This window comes from Saccostrea echinata, unplaced genomic scaffold (assembly GCF_033153115.1).
Source record: "Saccostrea echinata isolate AGI-Se365-2 ecotype Australia unplaced genomic scaffold, CSIRO_AGI_Sech_v1 ptg000014l, whole genome shotgun sequence".
Taxonomy (NCBI): Eukaryota; Metazoa; Mollusca; class Bivalvia; order Ostreida; family Ostreidae; genus Saccostrea; species Saccostrea echinata.
This window is the reverse complement of record NW_026889763.1, coordinates 18,848,188-18,869,561: the sequence shown is the minus strand read 5'-3', so window position 1 is coordinate 18,869,561 and position 21,374 is coordinate 18,848,188. Positions and strand designations below refer to the sequence as shown.

The 21,374-nt window shown below is 33.8% G+C and overlaps 2 protein-coding genes across 4 annotated transcripts; one reads left to right on the top strand and one right to left on the bottom strand.

Moving 5' to 3' along the window:
- The first annotated feature begins 631 nt into the window (after window positions 1-631).
- On the top strand, window positions 632-20,598 carry LOC133186898 (RBPJ-interacting and tubulin-associated protein 1-like). Its single transcript, XM_061322285.1, has 2 exons — window positions 632-809; window positions 17,942-20,598. The coding sequence occupies exons 1-2, from the start codon at window positions 661-663 to the stop codon at window positions 18,555-18,557; spliced, it is 765 nt and encodes a 254-aa protein (XP_061178269.1). The 5' UTR covers window positions 632-660; the 3' UTR covers window positions 18,558-20,598.
- LOC133186897 (SUMO-specific isopeptidase USPL1-like) lies at window positions 5,777-12,884 on the bottom strand. Of its 3 annotated transcripts, XR_009721098.1 has the most exons (6): window positions 12,797-12,884; window positions 12,490-12,609; window positions 9,642-10,693; window positions 9,261-9,421; window positions 6,440-8,795; window positions 5,777-6,405 (listed from the first exon to the last, which is right to left on the bottom strand). XR_009721098.1 is itself a non-coding variant. In XM_061322283.1 (5 exons), exons 2-5 carry the CDS (start codon window positions 12,598-12,600, stop codon window positions 7,549-7,551), a joined length of 2,571 nt encoding a protein of 856 aa, XP_061178267.1. In that variant the 5' UTR covers window positions 12,601-12,609; window positions 12,797-12,884; the 3' UTR covers window positions 5,777-7,548. The 3 variants fall into 3 exon arrangements, 2 of the variants coding, with proteins under 2 accessions (XP_061178267.1, XP_061178268.1); XM_061322283.1 differs by having other exon boundaries at window positions 5,777-8,795; XM_061322284.1 differs by having other exon boundaries at window positions 5,777-8,795; window positions 12,490-12,606; window positions 12,797-12,863.
- Window positions 20,599-21,374: the final 776 nt, after the last annotated feature.

Here is a 21,374-nt window from a genome sequence, read left to right as displayed (position 1 = left end):
ATTGATTTTAAAAGCAAGAATATCGATTAAGATGAATAAAAATTTGACGTAAATGCAAGTGAAGATGATGGTCGATTCAAGGTCATTCAGATTATAAGGATAAGAAAGAGAGACCACTGTCTGATTCTATAATTCCAAAATTCTGTGATATGGATGTACAAAAAGACACCACTAGCTGTTTTGTTTACTAGTTAACTTGGCCATTTGTAATACAATGAACACTTGCTAAGGCATTTCTGTTCAAATATTTTTTAATTCGAAATTTAATGAAATATTATCAACAGCTGACTTGGACGAATTTGTATTTATGCAATTATTTTGTTCATCAACAGTGGGAACAGTTCCATAATCCCTAAACCATTACCCTGAGCATGTAAGATAAAATTAGAAGAGGGGTTAATAATGACGAGTTATAAGTAGTAAATTCTGGGTGATTACACTGCAGTGTAAGATTAATATCGGCTGATTGAGACATTTAATCCGTTGTCCTTGTCCTGTCTCTGTGGTGCAATCAAGCTCTACTTCATTAAATACCAAACCAGCTTAAGATTAATATGATTATGTTTACAAATTAACACTTTACGAAAGTCTACTCCCTTAACAAAATATTACAAGTTTGCCAGTTAAGGATGGATTACACTTGTACTTCGGTATGACATAATGGCGGGAAGAAGCAGCGAGCGTTTGTCTTGGTTGACAAGTGACAAAGACAACGATAAAGCCCCGGTTGGCAATGTTAGAGCTAGTATTTATGAGAAATTCAAATTATGGGGATTACTTAGTGAAACAGAGGCTGAAAAGGCGGAAAGGTAAGGCATCACGTGATCAGTCTGATGCTGACAACTCACTGTGTCAGACACTATATGTTACCGCTAGGTTAAACAAACGAGGAAAGGGGGGGGGGGGGTCGACATTCACATAATCTACCTTACTTAACGAAGGTTTATAATGACAAACTCTTTATTAAAAATATATTGTACTTCCTTAAATACTATGATTTTTATGAAACTTTGATTTACTATTATGATTATCTGTTACATTTCTATGACATTTCAATTACTTGGAAGCTTTTTCTCTAGAACATTTTTTTGAAATTCAGTGTTAATCTATCACTATAATTTCACATCAAAGAATATATCTTGAGAATTAATACTCAATATACAAGTAACATTTTTTTTTATATTAAAATTTTTGGAGAGTAATTGACATAAAACAATTTAAATTTCATTATAAAAAATTATTCCCAATACTTTGAGTATACTAATTACCAGTTTCATAAGGTTGTAAACTGATCGCGTCTGTTTCTGCCATCCTATGTAAACAAATAGCATTCAAATTGAACAAGATACTTAATTTTAAAGCCCACCCACGTTTAAATTTTAACCCTAACAGAGTACACACGTCCGGTGTGTACTGTAACTTTGTCAATAGAACCACTCCCACAGACCCACTGGATTAATTATAATCATGAATTTGACCTTGGATTACACACCGGTAATCCTGACTAAATCAGGCGCCAAAATAGTCATAGAGCAATCACCATTACTAAAATATGGTACATCTGGAGATAGTTTTTGTTATTATCAAATTGATCAAGCATATAATTATATTATATTTATATTCAAATGATGTTGCTTTTGAAAAAAAAAATGGTTATTTTAAATTTTCTGAAAGTTCTTTGCAGTTTTTGAGAATCAACATCTGATTTACACCACTTCTACAATACGTTAACTTCTAGTAGAGTGCGACTCAAGTTTCTCCTTTTAATACTGCAGTTAATTTTTTGTGAAGAGTAAAGATAGGGGCTTGGTAGAGCATTTGCTGGACCCGACAACATATCTTTGTAAGGATTTTTACTTTTTCGGACGTTTAGCAATCCAGTATAGTTAGAGTAGATCGACGTCACCTTGGCTGACTGGAATGTTAAAAGTTTATACACTGAAACGTGATTTTGAAGTATTTCATCCTTACAAACGAAGACTATATTGTCCCAAGCCTTGTCCGCTGAAACTATATTGATTGATCATATAGCTTATCTCTTTTTTTTCTTCGACGATTCAGTGGATGATTTTTATACCGCCTTTTAACTATCTAACACATCTCTTAAGGAATTCTCAACAAGGAACGAAATCTTGACCACATGTATATGTCTTGTCCACAGTTATCGATCAGCACAAGGGATTGTGGTTGTCTAGAATTCTAGGAAGTACTGACGATATCTTCAAGGACTTCCCCACCTATGTCTATACATGTACATCCCCACATCAAAATACAAATCCTCTGTTCGAAGAAGGATGTATTGAATAGCTTTTACGATTTGTAGCTTTGTATTTTAATTTGTTTTAAAAGAGAATTAAATGCCAAAAGATTTTATCATAAATCAATTTTCTATGTAAATCTTTTGTTCCTCATCGAGGCCACAAAATGTCAAATGTGTAAAACTGCGTTTATATACTTGACAATAGATTTTTTTATTAATGGCAACCTACAACAAAACTATAATAAACGTGATGACTTCCAATTTTTCTATCGATTTTTCTACGTTCAACGTCTCTAAATGATGTAGTGAGATTCGCTAAGCAAGAGCATGCTCTCCGTACGAACAAATTCTAAAACGAGGCAAGCTATCGACAAATAACTTGACGATGCAAGGATATCAACAGTCTTGTTTAAAGTCAACATTTTAGAAATCCTATGGTCAAATCAATTTTCTTGTTAGCAAATACAATCTATCATTAGGTCGAATGTTGACCGACTTTTTTCATACAAATATTTAGGGGTATTATTTTCACACTGAATTGTCTTGATTTTTCTGTTTGCCCGATAATGACAAGGGGCACATGGCAGGTATGATCGATCGACAGGGGGGTGCTTACTACTCCGTGGCACCTGATCCCACCTCCAATGATTTTAGAGGTATGTGTTTGTTCTACTCCTAATTTGTATTGTTCCAATGGACTTTTGATCTTGATTATATAAACCAATGGCCTGCTGATTTTTTTTTCCTTAAAAAAAATGCCAAGTAAAACTTACATCTATTCATATTGCCTTTATTCCCCTCCCTCCCTTATATCTTGGGGCCACAATTTGAACAATTTTAATCTGCATATTAACCTGAAGCTTCTGGCACGCTAATAAGACATCATTGGCTTATTGAGGACTTTTTCCAATAAATATCTTATATAAAATATTTTTCCTCAGGCCCGTAGAACGCGAAGGGTCAGGGTGGACCAATAAACTCGCTATGCAAATTTGTTGTCGGATGGCGTAACAGGTTTATTGGTCTGTAGAGACGACTATAAAGGGTTAGGAGGTGAATAAAATATTCAGGTTGTTTATATGTAGAGTATGTTTAGAATTAAGGGATGAAAGGTCGTTGATTGACCAATGCTGGAAAGTGGCGAAATACATCCCCAAAGTGCGAAGAAAATCTTGCTCCGTAAATTGCACTTTATTTACATCACGGGATCTGTAGCGTTATGGTCAAACACAGGACTAAAATACATGTATAAAACCATAACGCTACAGTTCTGCAGCTACTTCAGAGGAGGATTTTCAAAAAAAAAAAAAAAAATCATGTATTTCAGTGCTTCGATATCCTTTTGAGGTCCCTTCATTCCCATCTGGGACTGCTTTGAACAAACTTTTAAATACCTGTATATACTACCTGAGGATATTTCTATATTAAAATGACTAATCATGGGCCAGTTGTTCCTAGTCCAATCCCCCCCCCCCCTTAAAACTTCGATTCCCTATTGCAGCCTTAACTCTGGGGGTCATGGTTTGAACCATCTTAAACCTACACAACATATGAATGGTACTTATCATGGTCCAGCTGTTCGTCTGATTGATTGATTTTATGTTGTTTTACGTCTCATTTGAGAATTTTCACTCAGAGACGTCAGTATATAGGGCTTCAAATTCAGACCATACTCGGCACTCAGAGCCATTGAGCAGTGAGGGTTCTTTATCGATCCAACGCCTACCGTGACACGGGACCTCGATTTTTAAGGTCTCATCTGAAAGACCCGTGACTTTCACTTCTAATGCCGGTCGCTTTGTGAAGGAACAGTCAGTACCTATGTTTACGTCTTAGGTTTGACGCAGCGTGGCATACGAGAGACGAACCTGGGACTCCCGATCACGAAGCGAACATCCCGCTCGTCTGTAGAAAATTTTTACGATATTTTCTTATATATTACCATGTAAAACTCCTACTGCCTCCCTCCTCCCTCTCATTTGAAGAAACATGAATCCCCCTCACCAAAATGTGCTTTGTTTAACAAGTATGGTTGAAACTGGCTCGGTTGTTCTTGAGAAGTCGTTTATGTTAAAAGTTTAAAGACAGATGGACACTGGACAAAACGTGTCCAAGAAAGCAGCTCACATAAGCTAACAAGAGGCCCAAGGGCTCAGAATCGCTCTTCTGAAAATTGTACAACCTATAATCTCATCTGTTTTAAGCCTTGTGGTAACCTATATATAAGGAAAAAAGCCTTGAAATTCAAAAAGTACATCAGCATGGCAACAATTGACAAAGTTTGATAATTCAGAGCCAATTGGTATCCAAAATAATTAAATTTAGCCATCAAGTTGCAAAAGTAGGTCACAGTGACCTACTTTTTAGTTGATACACTCTGTGGAATCAGGATGCATCAACTGACCAAGTTCCATGATCCTATGCTTCAAAAAGTCCAATATATGCTCCTAAAACAATATGAAAATGAATACCAGTAAAATTCCAAAAATAGGTCACTGTGACCTACTTTTCTTTTTAGATGTAAATCTGTTTTAAGGCCCCTAGGTGCATCAACTTACAAGGTTAGATGATTCTAAACCTCTTAGTTTCTAAAATAATGACCTTTAATGTTTTGAAAATGATAAGCCATAAATTCAGGAAGTATGTCATGGTAACCTACTTTTTATTTGACACACTTCAAGGTCTCATGATGCATAAACTGACAAGTTTTGATGATCATAGGCTTCAAATTATCCAAGTTATGAATCAAAATTAAAATGAAAATGAATACCTGCAAAATTCAAAAAATAGGTCACCGTGACCTACTTTTCAACATGTTACGAGGCCCGAAGATGATCAACTGACAAGATTTGATGATCCTAGCCTTAAAGTCGGCCAAATTTAAGATTAAACAAAACAGGAATTTTGGTCACCTTTGAAGTGACCTTGAGACCACGCCCTTTGACCCAGGGCGATTCCCCGTGCATATTTTAATCTACAACATATCCTCATCCTTGTATACAAGTTTGGTTATAATCTGCCCCGTAGTTCTTAAGATTTTTAACAACCACTACTTCTGTTTTTATTCCCTAATTATCTCCCCTTGTTTAAGGGACACATCTCTAGTTATATAATAAATGAAAGCCCTTGGGCCAAGGATACTCTGTGACAAATTTGAAAAAAATTGACTGAGGGGTTCTTGAGATATGGCCCATTTTCCAAAAAGTTTACGCACACCACACAAATGGCCATAGCATTAGCTCTTTGGGCCTTTGCGTTAGAAGAGCTAAAAATAGTTGAAAACCGTGAAGAACACTGTAAGCACTGAAATTTGTTGTTTCAGAGACATCCCAAAAATAACATCAAAAAGGGGGGGGGGGTAAGAATTCAGATGATGTCCCAAAAAATGAAAGAAAAAATATTATACTTTGTCAAATACGCTAGTCCAAAAACGACCTACCCAACAATTATTAACTTGCTCAAATCCCTTTTTAAAAATTTTAGTAATTTTGGAACAACTCTTGTCTTGTCACCTAATTACAAATAACAAATACTGAACTTTATTATTACAAATTATTCAAAGAAATGAACATAAATTATATCTCTTCCATGTCTCAAGTTTGGTTTACCTCCATTTCAACATCAAATAGAGGTCGGACATGCAACACATCCGTTTGTTTTTTAATCCATCCTTACATCCTTTACCGCAGACGACAGACTTTCATACTGAATGTTAGACACAGACAATCTTTCGTCGATTTCACTGAAGAATTCCACTGCCTTTGTTAAAACTTTGAATATTGCACTACAAAGTTTTACACACCGAGACTTGTAATGCAATTATACGGAACAGGTAAATGTAGACAGATGTAGAGCTCTTTTGAGCTCTTAGCTAAATAGGGGCCGTTTACAAGTTAATGACGACGAACTCTTCTGCACTCATTTTTTTGTTCCTTGTTTGGGCATTCCCACATTGTCATCCAGACCATTTTTTGATGACAGACATTATTTGACCCTTTTTCTCGACGACGGACATCATTTAACACCTTTTGTGGATGACAGACATCATTCAACACCTTTTCTTGAAGACGGACTCATTTAACACCTTTTGTTGATAACAGACATCATTTAACACCTTTTGTAGGATGACAGACATCATTTAACACCTTTTGTTGATGACGGACATCATCTATAAAACACCTCTTGCTGACAACAGACATCATTTAACACCTTTTGTTGATGACGGACATCATCTATAAAACACCTCTTGCTGACGACAGAACTAGTTTCCAATTTCTGTTTCTGGTGGTGATTTTTCTGGGGGGTTATTCAGAATTCCAGATGACAGACAAATCCAAAGTTTCTTAGCGCAGTCAATCAGATGAACTTAAATTTGAATCCATATTTTTTAAACCGGGGCTATTTACACCACAAGAAAAAAAAACATGAATCAATATGTCTCTCATGTGAATTCTAGAGAAAGCAAATGACCTTAATTAAAATATTTCTAACAATAATTGACCTTAATACAAACAGACAGACAATATCAAAGTAGACCTTCTCAAGCAATACAAAAATGACCTTAACCACATTTAGATTTTCAAAAATGAAGCAGTGAGACAAAAAAATTGTCATCTATAACAGTTTGATTCTGACAGACAATGATTTGACCAATAAAAATGTGTGATTTTGACAGACTATAATTTGCCCTATAACAGAGTTTGATTCAGATACCTTTTGCTAATCAAATGTTTGACTTGAACACATAATATTCTGACAATATTACATGGGGGCCAATCAAGACAGACAATAATTTGACCTAGTAATTAGTATGCTACATATTAAATGTAGGCAAATAAATCTTTAAACATTTCTACTTTATCTCATTTCTGAACCATATTTTTTTCTAAAACTGTGAAAGAAAACTACTGTGTTTTGTTTTTGGAAAACATAATGTAATATTTTAACAAAATGTAAAAATAACAATTGTAAAAAAACAATGGTACAAAATATATGTATAGGATTTTTAAGCTGGAACACATTTGTGGTCTCTGATCAATCACTCTGTTATATTATTGACATATTTATGATATGATTAATGTATAAGCAATTGAAATAATGATTATACATGTATCATCATTCTCAACTATTGTGTCTTATTATAAAAATTTGAGTGAAGGAGAAAAATAAGTTCCTAAATGCACATCAAAAATGATGAATGAAAACAATACATCAACTAAATCTTGAATACTAAAACCTTTGCTTTTGCTTTTTAACACTATTAAAAATACAAAAATTCAGACAGAAATTCATAACTGAGCCAAAAACTCATCCAAACTAGTTGAAACATCGTTTTCCGGAGTGGCAATAAAATCAGCTAGATCCTGAATGTCAGGAATTAATTCATTATCATCGAAATCTAAGGTAGATGCCTTAACATTATATGCACCTCTTGGTAATTCTAAACTTTCAGGCATGGTAAGATTTAAAGCACTGTATAGACTCTGAAGGACATCACAACCCTCTGAAGCCTGCACATCCATCATTTCTTTTTGAGGTAATGACTCTGGGGAGCTGATACTTGAGTCACTGCACATGGATTTCCTTCGCTTGGCATTCACCTCTCCCACCATCTTAGACTTCCGCTTCTGTACTGTGAAAGTATCACTGTAGGAACTTGGAGCTGGGCTGTTGGGGCGCGAGGAATCTCCAGACATGGAGTAGACACTAGCACTCCTCACAAGTCTAGAAGCTTGGGACATTTCAGACTTTAAATTCTTGGTTGAAAAATAGCCCTCAAATTTCTTTTTTCCTATGAATGGAGTTCTGAAGTTTGAACAACTAGATCCAGTGGGCTTAGATATATTACTAGCACCATGTACAGCAGAAATGGATTTCCCCGTCCTCTTCTCTGCTTGTAAGACTAGAGAGTTTTTGGATTTCCTTTGAATCAGCGACTTCAGAAAGGCTGGTGTATACACACTGGTAGAATTGGACAAAGCAGGTGAAAAAGTTTTCCTTTCAGTTTGGTTTTGCATGGTAGCTTGGTTAAGAACATTAGAGATCTCACTGCCACTCTCTCCTGGATAGCAATTGTTTCTAGACAAGTTACCAGGCAACTGACCAGGTGACTGTAGCTCTTGACCTTTGACTTCTGATGGCACTTGAACTATTTGTCCTGTGTCAGTCAATTTGACCATCATGTTTGGTTTCAGCACTGATGGAGACACAAACTTTTCCGTATTTCTACTGGAGCTGGGATCTGCGGGCTCTTCTACACCCATTCTCTGTGAGGCTGTGATACCGACTGTCACTGACCTCTTACCAGATCTCTGCTTACATTCCTCAGGCATTGGTGTTTCTCCATTCTCAGACTGATGTTGTTTGGAAAGCTTCCTACTCGGTTTTGCTTTAGTACCAAGTATCTTATCTGTGTCCAACTGGGGAGAACCTTCCCACATGATGATGTGAATTTGTTCTGCTGGGACCCTGAAGGGACGTTTTTGGAAATGACAAACTGGAGATTTTAAATCATCGCATTCCATCCAAGTACACTCTTCAAAAGAAAAAAAAATTAATATATTTTTTTGTCTATGAAACTTTTGTATACACATATATTTATTTACCATTTGCACATGCAGTTTCTCAACGTTATAAATCTTTCTAAAAATATCTTAACAAGTAGTTCAGTTAGCCAAAGCTAATTTCAAGTAAAGAAAAACAAGTCAATAGTTTGGAATTAATTTCCACATATCCACATATCTCCGGAAGTACACCACATCTGTAATACGCTTTGGTACTAATGTTGATTGTTTATGTGTGAATTGATATGAATAGAAAGTAGGATTTTCAATCATTTATTAGCATTTTATTGGCAAATGTGGGTACCATACCTGAGGAGTTCCACACCTTTATTTTTTTTATACACCCTCCCCCCATTTAGTCGATCAAATTAAAGCGATCTAAAGGTCTGTGTATAGAACCACCTTTATATTACTCATTTAAAGCATTAAACATTTACCTTGACTGTCATATATCCAGGTAACAAAATGATCTGGGTTATTAAGGTACTGGATTAGACCCCTCACTTTGTACAGTTTTCCTCCAAAGGAAAAAGACAGTTTCTCTAGGTTGTTACTCTTCAGTCCCTCGACAAAGTGAATAATAACCACCTCCGATAATCTGAAAGACACAATATCTCATTAATGACATTATCCAATACATGTAGAATATCAATGTGTTCAATAAATCATATTTAAATTAAATAAAAGATGGATAAAATTGGCAAAATTATCATAGTACTAAAACAACTTGCAATATTCACCCCATTGCCTAGATACTTCTATATGAATCAATATAATTTAGGGGTTACCTCTCTTTACAGCTAGAATCAGTTACTCACTTTTCAAATACCATTTTGCGTTGCTGCCAGGGTGCCCTGCATTTAAAGCAGGATCGTTCAGTGGTTGGTTCTGCCAAGTCTAAGTTCTCGGGAGGTTTTGGAATAGTTGGGAGTACCTGTTCATAACAGTCACTTTGTTCATACCCACAAGCCCTGCAGTGAAAATCAAACCTATACTTCATCATCATCATCTTTTCGGCATCAGAATCCCCCTTTACCAGGAGAGGAATGGCAAACAAAGGGCTATCATTTTTTCCCTTCTCACACTGCAAACTCGGCTGAAGCTTTTGAAAGACAGTTTCTCGAACATTTTGTAAAATGGAAAATGCATTATGATATCTATCTTCAACTGGATGAAATTCAGAAACAAGCTCGGAACTGAGTTTCATCCCTGCACCGGTTTTTATTCCGTTATCAACTACAGAGAGATGTTGGAATTTGTTTACAATGTCAGAGGACTTCTGTACAGCAACTGGACGTCCAGACATTTGTTGAACTTTACGGTCTGTTAAACAGGTAGAAAGCTTCCGTCCAGAAGGTATCAATTCCTGTGAGGCATTAAGAATGCTGCAGGCCTGGTTGTAGGCAGTGAATAGTGTATTGAGCACAGATTTGTCTGCTTCATGAAAAGATTCTTGCAGCTTTTTACAATGAACAAATAAACACATTACTACATCAAGCCAGCATAATGCTTCTTTATTCTGCCACTGTGGGAATAAGAGAGTTTTTGTTTTGATTCTCCTGTCCTCCTGGCAAATGGGTGCTCCTTTGTTTGTTAACGGCTCCTCATATTTAACTGTTCCTAATTTTCCTGGTACATATGGTGTATGAGGTTTTCCTACAGCTGAAGAACATGCAGGCTTGATTGTAGAACTGAGTATTTTCCTTACATTTGCTGAGCATGGAATGACATCTCCATGTTTCTTATTGGCAATGACTGGTTGCGCTCTCTGTGGTGTTTGGGAAGGAGTTCTTTTTCTTGGTGATATTTCTGTGTACTTCCTATTGACAATTATACTCTCTGGAGATGACTGGCCGACAGGGTAGGTACACTGAAAATATAAGAAATTCTTAAGAATGTAGATTGACAGAGCAATAATAGTGTTCACAGTAAGTGGCACAAAGTGCTGCTGGCAAATTTTTTTCATTCAGCATAATCTTTCGTGAAACATACATGTGATATGTGCTGGCTGTACACAAAATGTCACATATTTATGACCCCATTTATGGACTCACAGCAGTAACGAGAAATGAAAATTTGTCCTGTATTTTGAATTGTTTACAGAAAACTGACATTTTTCTTTAATTCTTGCTCTCATGATCGAAGGTGTGAAACATACCCGCGATAAATTCTTTGAAAATAAAACTCATCAAAGCTTTTTCTTAGGCTGAATATTGTTATATAAGGGTTTTTTATAAACTGTAATTTTATTCGTTAAAATTTTGTCAGTATAACAATGTTTCAAAGAGAAAATGACAAGCATCAAAGCAACTGTGCGACAACAACACAAATTTTAAATAATCCATGACTTTTTTGCTCTGCTTAGGTATAGCTATTGTCCATTCTAACACAGAATAGAGAAATGCTTTTAGTATCATTAAAAAAATGCAGGTGATTGGAATTGATTAGAATCTCACATGAACACCGTACTATGGGAAGTCTCTTTACAAAATTCAACATTAACCAATGACCATAGGGATTGTTGAAATTCTAAAACCTGTACAAATTTCTTGAAATGATTACATGTAATTACATATAACACTGCATGCAGTGGTAAACTTGTTCGTTTCATAAAAAATGAACCTTTACATTGATTTTTGGTTGATATTTTGTACTGTTTTTTGATGAACAATGTACAGTATTTTCACCTAAATTTCAGTATTTGAATAGGTTCAGCACAATCTCTTGATTTAGCTCTATAGCTATATAGCTTTATAAAGCTATTCAACATACCCTGATAAAGCTATTTATATGCAGTTTTTTCAGAAAAATGTTTTTTGTAAGAAATAGACAAAAAGTCGAAAGTATTTGACTATTCATATATATGCTATGGGCTATCAAACAACAACCGAAATCAAAGATAGTTCTAACATTGCAGCATTTGAATACTTTTAAGCAAAAGATGTATTTCCATTGTTTGAGTAACTACTCTTCCTTGTGAGCACTGAGGTGTGGATAAGTATAAATGCTTCTCATTGTACTGAATTATTACCTATCAATTATCTTGTTGACCACAATTGGCCTCCTTTATAATTTCATTGCAGAAGTAACTGTATCAATTGCTTTAATATAGCCGAAATTTTTTTTGAACTTTGTGTACAGTCTCTTTAGGAGATGCAATTTGATGAGTGATTTTTACATGCATTTTTTCTCAAGAGTTCAAGGTTGAATATTATCACTGCAACAAGATGCGAATTTTTGTGCATGCTGAGAAAATAGCACATCTAAGAAAATAGTGTGATAAAAAAGCTAAATCAAGCTATTCAGAATAGCTTAATAGAGCTATATTGCTAAATCAAGCTATATAGCTAAATCAAGAGATTGTGTCGGACCTGTTGAAGACTCCTGTATAGTACTTGCCTCTTAAAATTACCACATGTATGGCGAAATAACATCACATTCAAATGCAAAAGCAAACACTGTTTACAGCACTTGTCTGATGTCAAGGAAATAAGAATAGAATTTTTTTTTTTGACAAGAAGATTTCTTCTTCTTCTTCTTCTTTAAAAACATTTCATTTATAGTAAAGGTTTCATCATACAGTACAAAACACTTTAACATTTTAACATTTACATAGATTTTTTTCACTTTTCTCGAAGGACCAAGTTAGAAACCAAATAATATTACCTTGTCATCCTCACAAAATCGAACAGCCTCATCAAAGTTGATTTGATACACTCGTAGTCGATTGGATTTCCCATCCGCCGCACATACATGACAGAACTCTGAAAGGTTCATGTTGACCTGCTAAATTAAAAAAAATATATGTAAAACATTTTTCTTCCCAACATATATAACCTCCTATAACGAACTTCGTACGTTTGTGCACATGTGACCGGGGAAAAATCGTTTTCTGTACGTTTCAACAATTCTGGCTCGATGCCATCATTGTTTTATATAACTAAGAAGCTTGAATTCTTAAGTGTTTCTCTACCTATTCGTGTTTCACATAACTTCCCTACAGCAAAGGTAAAAAACAAAGGCATCACTTTCTCTTTAGTTTGACTTTCCTGCAACACATGCCCGACGCCATTTTCTTATCATTCACGCAAAGCGAGTGTGACTAAAATGGGTAGTAAAATCCGGGCCGGGCCGGGAATTTTGAAACTAAAAACCGGGTTTTTGCTAATAACTGAAAAAATACTTAATTATTTATCATGAAACTTACAGATATAATTAAATACAACACAATATGCCTTCGCTGAGAGTTTCGACACCAAATATGACTTTTTTCACTGATTATCGACGATTGTCATTTTCCCGGTGACTAAAATGGGTAGTAAGCCCGGTTTATTCATTTTGGTGATTTAAAGCTAATTACACTCAAAAATGGGATTTCTTTGTGTTTTATCGTTGTTTATTAACTTTAAGAACTTAAATATTACGTTAATTGCAAAAATTAATGTCGATAATTAAATAATCGCCGATATTTGATACCCGGGACAGTCCAAAACCGGACGCGTTTGCCCGGGACAAACTGGAATATTCCGAAAAATTGCCATCAGATAACCGGGTGTATTTAGAATAATGTAGAATTTATTTTAAATAGTAACCCCCCCCCCAAAAAAAAATGAAATATATAAACAAATGGAGAAAATAAATGAAATATACACAAAATTCCCGACAACTCTTTTTTTTCCAAATACTAATAGAGTTATGTATCTTAATGATTTGACAAGAGAAAGAGTGTAGGCTACAGCTAGATTCGTATTCAGGTAATCATTTCCCCGAAATTACATGTATGTGTCTGCAGAGCTAGCTTGGAACATGTTAGATTAAGATCATGAAAATATTACCAGTAAATTTAATAAATTCTACGCAGTTGGTTTGGTTCAGGAATATTTACTCTCATCATTATCTCGGAAATTTAAGGTTCGTCCCGGGTAAACGTGTCTGGTTTTGGTCGGTCCCGGGTATTCAAAAAATGCATTTATTTCCTACAATTGGTAAATATTTATAAAATGGTTATAATTTTTTGACAGTTTAAGTTCATTTCGATCCATCCAATAGAAAAAACTGCAATTATTTCAATAATATTAAGTACAAAACACCAAAATGAATAAACCGGGCTTACTACCCATTTTAGTCACTGGGAAAATGACAATCGTCGATAATCACTGAAAAAAGTAATATTTGGAGTCGAAACTCTCAGCGAAGGCATATTGTGTTGTATTTAATTATATCTGTAAGTTTCATGATAAATAATTAAATATTTTTTTCAGTTATTAGCAAAAACCCGGTTTTCAGTTTCAAAATTCCCGGCCCGGCCCGGGTTTTACTACCCATTTTAGTCACACTCACGCAAAGCTTCATGGGAAAATGGTATGTGTAATTTAAGAACCCACTACTTACCCGAAATTTATTAAAGATAAAAATAACTTCCATAGTACATAATGCTTAAATTTTTCATATGAAAAGTATGCAAAAAAAACCTTTTTAAATATTTTGACTTATTTTTTGGAGATAAAGACTTGCTTAAGAAAAGCGAAACAAAAGACAATAAAGTGCCGGGGTCTACATTTACACATAGCAAGCGTTTTATGAACCCTGATCTTTTGTTGACATGCAGCCAAGCAGCAATGACAAGACTTTAGATTTCAGATAAAAGATTCCATATCAAAGTAATTAATTATTGCTATACATTAATCTGGAAAATTGATTTAATTCATTGTTTAGCTATTTCTGTACACTGCATCTATATAGCTGATCTTATTTAAGTTATACAGGTCATACTGATACTATAAAACCAATCAAGCAATATTTTTCTGTAGTTCATGAAAGCAACTGTACAAATATATAGCTAAGTAGCTTAGTCTGGAGATTGTGATTGGCCTGCTATATGTTTGTAGTGTTTAACATTTTGTGTTCACTTGCTTATGTAGATTAAAACTTGAATGCATCTTGTTAGAAACAATCAGGTAATTCACATGTTATGCTTGCATTAGGAAATTTAATCCTACTGTAATAATAGTAGCTACATGTTTAGAACATGATTGGCTGCTGATGAGCATGGACACCCAATCTGCTACTTGTTCATCACAAAGGAATGTGTACATATGTATACTGGACTATATTCGTTTGCCCTAAAATGTGTTTGCCCTTCATGCCTTTCAGCCTAATTCTCGTTCATCCAGAGTCTGTTCACTCTAAAACTTGTTTGCCCAAAGTCTGTTTGCCTTGATTTTTTAGTCTTTTATTTTAGTAATTTTATTACTCTGATTTTATTGGATTTTATGTATTTTTTCTTCTTCTTCTTCTTCTATTTACAACAAAACTTCAGAGCGCTGAAGATTACTTGCTGGTGCGCATGTGTGACCTAAGCAAACTAATATAAAGAAAAAACTGTGCTTTTATTTACATTTGTGATTAAAAGAAATGTTACTTTTTACATGATACTGTTGAAGACAGCTGGGGTTATGTATGTATGAATTAAAATTTATTACATTTGAACATACATAATAGCAGTATAGATAAAAAACAAAAGACCCCCCCCCCCCAAAAAAAAAAAACAAACAAACAAACAAACAAACAAACATGCATAAAATGAATTATTTTAACAGTGATTTTAAACTGCAGTCTGTAGTAATCTTTGAGTGTTTAATTTTCTTGTTAATTTATAAGTAACATTATATGACATTAAATTAATTTGGGAAGAATTCCTTAAGAATTTTGTCACTTTTAGTAATTAGCCCAGAATCTGGCCACACATAGTTTATCATGGAGTTTAAAGTCCACATTATATATTACATGTATCTGTATAATTCTTTTAAAAAAGTAATAAATCTAAAAGATCTCATTAAAAATTAATAACTAGTTTTAAGCTTCCCTATGTATGGCACGCCAAATTCACAAAAATGAGCTAATCATAGTTTCACAGTTGATAAACTAGGTTTATCGACTGTAAACTATAGTTTACGGACCGTAAACTATAGTTAACGATGATAATCTATATTTCACATCTGTAAACTATAGTTTACACGATAATCTATGTTTCACAAGCGTAAACTATAATTAACACGGAAAACAATCATTTGCTACTGCAAAATATAGTCTATCTGATAAATATAGTTTCACGATTTGTAAACTATGATTTACAACTCTAAACTATACTTAACAAATGTAAATTATAGTTTAGGCTTTGTAAAGTATACTTTACAGACATACAAAGCGCCAAATTCACAAAAATGCGATAAACATAGTTTTACACTTGAGAAACACAGTTTAGGAACAGAATCTCTTATTTTGTATCGGAGATGCACAATTTTCTGTGAAACTAGATTTCACGACTCTAAACCATAGTTTACGATCAAAATTATGGTTAACAATAGTTATTTTTTGTAAATTATAGATCGTCTAATCCTAGTTACAGCTTATAAGATTTTGCTATGTAACAACGATTGTTGTTAAATATATATGCATGTATATTTCTTGTTGGCATTAAAAGTAAATGTTCTATTATTTTAAAGCAAATTTGGAAATAAAAAGAAAAATGACAGGAAAATTATTGATTAAAATGTTATTTTTTTTTAATTTAAAAGAGAAAAATAGAGACCGGAATGCGTGATCTGTCATTAATAAAACACATGTATATCTTATATTAATCTGTAAATAAGGAAATAACACAGTGCATGTAACATTGCAGGCGCGGAATTTATTTTTCGACAACCGAATTTTCTTCATACATAAATAAAAGTGGCCTTTTACGGAACAAACACAACAAATATTTGGGACTTCTCTCTCATTTTCTCTCTCTTAAATTCAAAGGAGGACGTTGAAACCCCCACAACCCTATCTATATCCGCCACTGCATTTCCTCTGTTTTGGTGATGAGATGTGGCGGGAAAATGCTTGGCACATTGTAAAACGCGCTTCACCCTCCTCTGCTTGAGCAAAAATCTCGTAATATTCTGTCTTTTTAGAAATTAAAATTTTATCATATTTTTAAAAATTTCCCATAGGAAATGTATATATACACGACATTTTAAAACAAATACAATTAATCCTGTTTAAATAGAGAAAGTAATATTGATTATAATATAACTCGGTCTTTGCTTTAGATAATGCCGAACACGTGTCCATAATATTCTCCCCACTGATAAAACCTATACCCCATTATTGCTTCTCGCGATTGGCGCCGCGAAATTTCGAATTAAAAAACTATCGTTAACAGGTGTTTAGATTCATAAACTATATTTAACAACTCTTAACTATAGTTTACGAGTGTGAATTATAGTTTATGACGATAAACTATGATTGGCAAATGTGAATCATAGTTTAGCTCTCAAAACTATAACTTACGATCGATAAGTATAGTTTATGTCTGTTAAATATAGTTTGTGAGTATAAATGACAGTTAACTATAGTTTACGACCGAAATCTATGGTTAACGAATGTAAAACATATTTTATCTGATAAATATAGTTTCACGATTTGTAAAACTTTGATTAACAACTCTTAACTATGGTTAACGAATGCAAATTATAGTTTACATATGAGAATCTATATTTATCAGCAAAATCTATTGTTAACGTTTATTTTCAGGCAGATAAACATAGATTAACATTCGTAAACTACACTATACAACCGTTAAATATAGTTTTACAAAGGCAAACTACAGTTAACGAATCGTTAACTATAGTTTACAGTTCGTAAACTATAGTTTACAATCGATAAACCTAGATTATCAACTGTTAAACTATGTTTATCTATTTTTGGTGAATTTGGCGTGCCATACCTATGCTTACTAGGCATACTCAACATCCGTGTGGAAATTTTTTCAACAGTACATTGGTAAAAGATCTTATATAATAACTAACCGTAAGCCTCCTTATGCTCACTAAGAGGGCTCTACATCCATGTGGTTTTTTTTAAATGATGTATTTGTAAAAGATCTAGTATTAATATAAGACAGTGTATTGAAATGTCTAACTGCTACACATACCTCATGTACCTTGTATACCAATGCAAAAATTTAGATTATTAAAACATACCCAGACATATCTTTTTTCCTAGTTTGACATATTTTGATTACTTGACAATATTACAATTTTTCATTCATAATATTGTTTAATCTTACCAGATACTACACAAGGAAGATGGCAGACACTTTTGTCATCACTGGAACTCGGCCTCCTTCCTCCTCAGGAAGTCGACCTCGCAGTGGCTACCGCAAAGTGAGCAACACAGCAGAAGTGGACGAGACTCTCTTTAGATCTCACAATTTTACACAAGTACATGACAGTCAAAGCAGTAAATTCCCATTCCAAACAAAAACTCCAAAGGAGAAGAAGAGAGGCCCACCTTTGCTCTGGGCTCCAAGCCCAACAGAGCAAAAACCTAGTAATTACCATAATTTTAAACCTCGTGTCAATCACTCAAGTGAGTCACAGAGGTATAGATTTCACAACCACAAACCTACTTTTGTTGATGAAACTCTCTTTGGACATAAACTGGAAGAGCCATCATTTGAAGCCCCATGGGCAGAAAAGAAAAAGAAGCCTCCCGTACTAAACTGGGCACCTCAAGACTTCTCTTCATCAAGGCAAATGACTCAAGCTAATGCCAACTCTGTGAATGAACCATTTTCTTTGGATGGAAGGCCACCTTCAAGACAGGGGAGGCGACCTGCTAGCACCAGAAACAGACCTTGCACAGTGGAAAGTGTAGCAAGTTCACGGTCCTATTGGAAGCCATGAATTCTATATACTGGATAACTCTGTTGCTCACCTGAATCGATTGCTTAGTCAGTATTTTTTCTGATCCTGGTACAGTGTATGTCCAGAGTTTATTTGATTTGTGATTCCATACTTCAATCCTTTTTAACCATTATTATTTTTAATATTTATGTCCCTTTTTAGAGGCTGATGTTTAAAATGGATATGTTTATATAAGAAAATTATTCAAAATCTTCTTGCACAAGAAATGGTTTGTGTGATATAATTGATTCAATATCATATATGAAAATTAATTTTTTTTGATCCAGGGTGCCATTTACATGTATTTTGAGTTATCATAATCTAAATACATGGTGTGTATACTTGTATGGAAATTTTTATAATACTTTTCCCTAAATGTAGCAAAATTATGTTGCCTCAAAATGCATCTTGAATATGAATTCCACATAATTGACACTTAATTGTTTCTGCAAGGTATGATTAAAAAAATAAGATCAGGATGGGGCTGCTTGCAGTATAGGATCCCCTGTTTTACTTAGAATATATCTCATAAGTTGTTAACCGGCTAACATTAAATTGTAGGAAAGTATGTGTATATGTAACGGAACATTGTGCTAGTTATATGACTTTGAGATAAGCGTTGAAAAATAATAGCTTGGGGCAAAGATCTCATTTTTTCCCTTTATATATTATGGCAATGCAATTCATAGACTATTTTTTTTACAGCCTCAGTTGGATTGCTGTAAATGAACATCAAATTTAGAAGTCATAATCTTCTTTATCAACTGATTAGCCCAATTATGAAGTAAACGCACTTTAGTCTTACAAACAACACGTATTAATTTTAATCATTTATTATATAGCATGTACTTAATTGGCAGACAAAAAAGCTAAAAGCGCTAAAACAGGACCATCGCCAAAATTATTTTGTTAACTGTTTCATTTTTATTTTATATATATATTTTACTGACTAGGTTCTCCTGCGTTTTTTTTTTTTAAATTTTTTTTTATTTTTAGAGATTCCAAAAAGGAAAACAAAATTGTATTGCTTCTCGCTGCTTCATGATGTCCTGCAATGTCAACTTGTTTAGTCTTTTTTCAACAAAGACTACCTGTCATCTGAAATTGATTTTTTTTTTTCAAAGAAGCAATATATTGTATCACAATTTGGCATTTTTATAAAAAATGATGTAACGATACTAAATTTATCATTAAATTTTATTTTGTTTTAGGGCCAGTTATAAAAGATATGGCCATAGACTTGTATTGTTTTGACTGTGCTTCGTGGCCCAATTTTTTGCAGTGATAAATTTAAGATAATTTTGATATATATCATGACATATTTGAATTTCTTTATTCAGATTATTTGGATTTATTCTTACGTCTACCAAATTTGGTTACAATTGACGTTAAATACCGGTAAAAAATAAAATATATGATAAAAGCCTACGTATTTTTGAATGAACCATATACATGTATATTGTTTTTTAAAGAAAATCTCAAGAAAGGGGCTCATTAAATACTTTTAGGTGAAATCTATTAATTTATTTTATTTGGTGGATTAAGTGTGCATGTGTTTAAAGATTTTAAAATGTGTACATAAATGTATAATTTTATCAATCTGTGCGAAAGAATACCAAGTTAATTTTCATGTAGAAATATATAATTCTGCCTCTGAAAAGACTTTTAAAAAATTGTACATTTACTTTGTATATTATAGGTTTAGTCTAAAGTTTTTACATACTGTATTTGTGCTGCCATTGAAAACTTATCAACACTAAGGTAATTTCACTTTGTTCATCATTCTAAAGGACAATTCTGGAAACTAGAGAGCCCCGAAAGCTTACACATGATGCAGCAATCTCATGTGTATACATGTATTACGTCTTTAACTCAGATGTGTTAAACCAACTTCTTTGATGTAAAAAAAAGTTGTCACAGGTATTGGGGTTTTCTAAGTTTTGTTATTTTGATTGTTGTTATAGGTTGGTGAAATGAAAATATCTGTATTGTAAAAGTATGTGTATTTTGATGATAATAAAATTTTAGTTTCCAATTTGAAATATAAAATTAGTATTAATTTGTTGTTTAATAGGAAGCAAAAGAGAATCAAGTGAAAGGTAGTGAAATTTTTTTAGAATTATTTACAAATTAAAAATTATTCCTTCAGCAAAAGCACCTTCTTGTTAAGCCATCCATTTTTTTTTTTTTTTTTTTTTGTAAAAGTACTGTACACTAAAAATATCAATTTGAAGACTTAAAGTTAATAAGTTAATTACCAGTAATGAATAAGTCTGAGGTTATTATACTAGTTCCATTTTACCGCAAATCGTCGTTTCTTCGAAAAATCCTTCACCGCAACAAAATAGCTCATTTTTTGGTGTAACCGGCTATTCCGCGATTTTTTAAAAGTACTTTTATGAGCCAGATTACTAGTGTAACCCAACCCAACCCAACTTGTGACGGTACATATTGTCGTTTTGTACATATTGTCGTCGGCGACAATATGTACCTACCCTCACTGCACATATTGTCGTCCATCGGTACATATTGTCGCCGGCGACAATATGTACCGAAACGAGCCTTATTTTCTTCCTGCATAATGGACGACAAAATGTACAGTCAAGCACCAGCACATATTGTCGTCGGCGACAATATGTACAGTCAAGGTCGGCATATATTGTCGTCGATATATTGTTTTGACGAATACTAGTTTTTACTTGAGAAAGGAAAGAGAGATTTACACACACACACACACACACGGAGGGAGACAAACAACATTACTAACAATACTGTAGGGAGAAAACTTCCGGGGCAGAAAATTGTGTCCAGGATTGA

Bases quoted from the DNA above. Each gene is read 5' to 3' on its own strand.
- LOC133186897 (XM_061322283.1), bottom strand. From the start codon at position 12,600: ATGAACCTTTCAGAGTTCTGTCATGTATGTGCGGCGGATGGGAAATCC. The intron at 10,694-12,489 runs GTAATATTATTT...TTATATTTTCAG, and splicing joins GATTTTGTGAGGATGACAAG to TGTACCTACCCTGTCGGCCA. The intron at 8,796-9,260 runs GTAAATGTTTAA...TTTCTTTTGAAG, and splicing joins CTGGATATATGACAGTCAAG to AGTGTACTTGGATGGAATGC.
- LOC133186898 (XM_061322285.1), top strand. From the start codon at position 661: ATGGCGGGAAGAAGCAGCGAGCGTTTGTCTTGGTTGACAAGTGACAAA. The intron at 810-17,941 runs GTAAGGCATCAC...TAATCTTACCAG, and splicing joins GAGGCTGAAAAGGCGGAAAG to ATACTACACAAGGAAGATGG.